We start from the raw sequence: 922 nt of genomic DNA, 5'->3' as shown, positions 1-922 counted from the left end.
GAAGTGGGAGAAAGGAAATTGTTAGGACCCGATTTGGTGCAACAAGCAACCGATGTAGTCGGGTTGGTAAGGGAACATTTAAAGATAGCCTAGAGTAGACAAAAGTCTTAGATAATAGGCGTCATCCTTTGGAGTTTCAAGTGGGGGATTTTGTGTTTCTGAAGGTATCCCCACAAAAGCGAAGTAGAAGGTTCGGAAAGAAAGGAAAATTGAGTCCAAGATACATTGGGCCTTTTGAGATCTTGGAACGTATTGGATCAACAGCTTATTGATTAGCGCTATCCATGGATTTGGCTCAAGTGAATCGTACCTTCCATGTGTCGATGTTGAGGAAATACATCGGAGATCCATCGCATATCATACGTTATGAAGGAGTACCATTGGATGAAAGACTGACATTTGAATAGCAGTTGGTGGCCATACTGGATAGACAAGTGAAACAATTGCGATCCAAGGAAGTTGCCTCAGTAAAAATTGTGGCAAAACCGGTCAGTGGAGGAGGCAACTTGGGAACTCGAAGTGGAGATGAGGAAGGAATATCCATACCTTTTTCAAGATTGAGGTATGTTTTACCAACCCATTCCTTTAAATTCGAGGACGAATTTGTTTTAAGTGGGGGAGATTGTAACACCCTGTAACCTTATTTAATGATTGATGAGACTCTATTGAGGATAATAAAGGGTATTTGAGGTAAGTTTGAGTGTTAGTGAAAGGCGATGGGCGGAAAGAATATTTTTGAATAAAATAATATTTCTGTGAAAAAAATAATATTAAAATATTAATATTTTATTTGTCAGTGAAATTATTTAAAACAGAGAGTTATAGGACTAATCCAAGTAGGGGAGGGGAAGAAAAGAGGAAAATTAGAAGAAAACCATGACGTTAGAGGGAACCTGTATGCTTTGATAAAATAAAGCAGTAT

General features: G+C 38.3%; 1 protein-coding gene across 1 annotated transcript in view; it reads left to right on the top strand.

The window, feature by feature from the left end:
* Positions 1–562, top strand: part of LOC110428768 (uncharacterized) — a gene marked incomplete at its 3' end in the record, with an annotated part of 1,610 nt that extends 1,048 nt beyond the window's left edge. The window contains exon 2 of the mRNA XM_089785705.1: positions 411–562. Within this exon, the coding sequence (XP_089641831.1) occupies positions 411–562 (152 nt within the window). The remainder of the gene's footprint in view (positions 1–410) is intronic.
* Between the last annotated feature and the right edge of the window lie 360 nt (positions 563–922).

This window comes from Theobroma umbraticum, unplaced genomic scaffold (genome assembly GCF_002168275.2).
Source record: "Theobroma umbraticum cultivar Fairchild unplaced genomic scaffold, ASM216827v3 scaffold_69.0, whole genome shotgun sequence".
NCBI lineage: Eukaryota > Viridiplantae > Streptophyta > Magnoliopsida > Malvales > Malvaceae > Theobroma > Theobroma umbraticum.
Note: the sequence above shows the minus strand (reverse complement) of the source record. Positions and strands in the feature narration are given on the sequence as shown.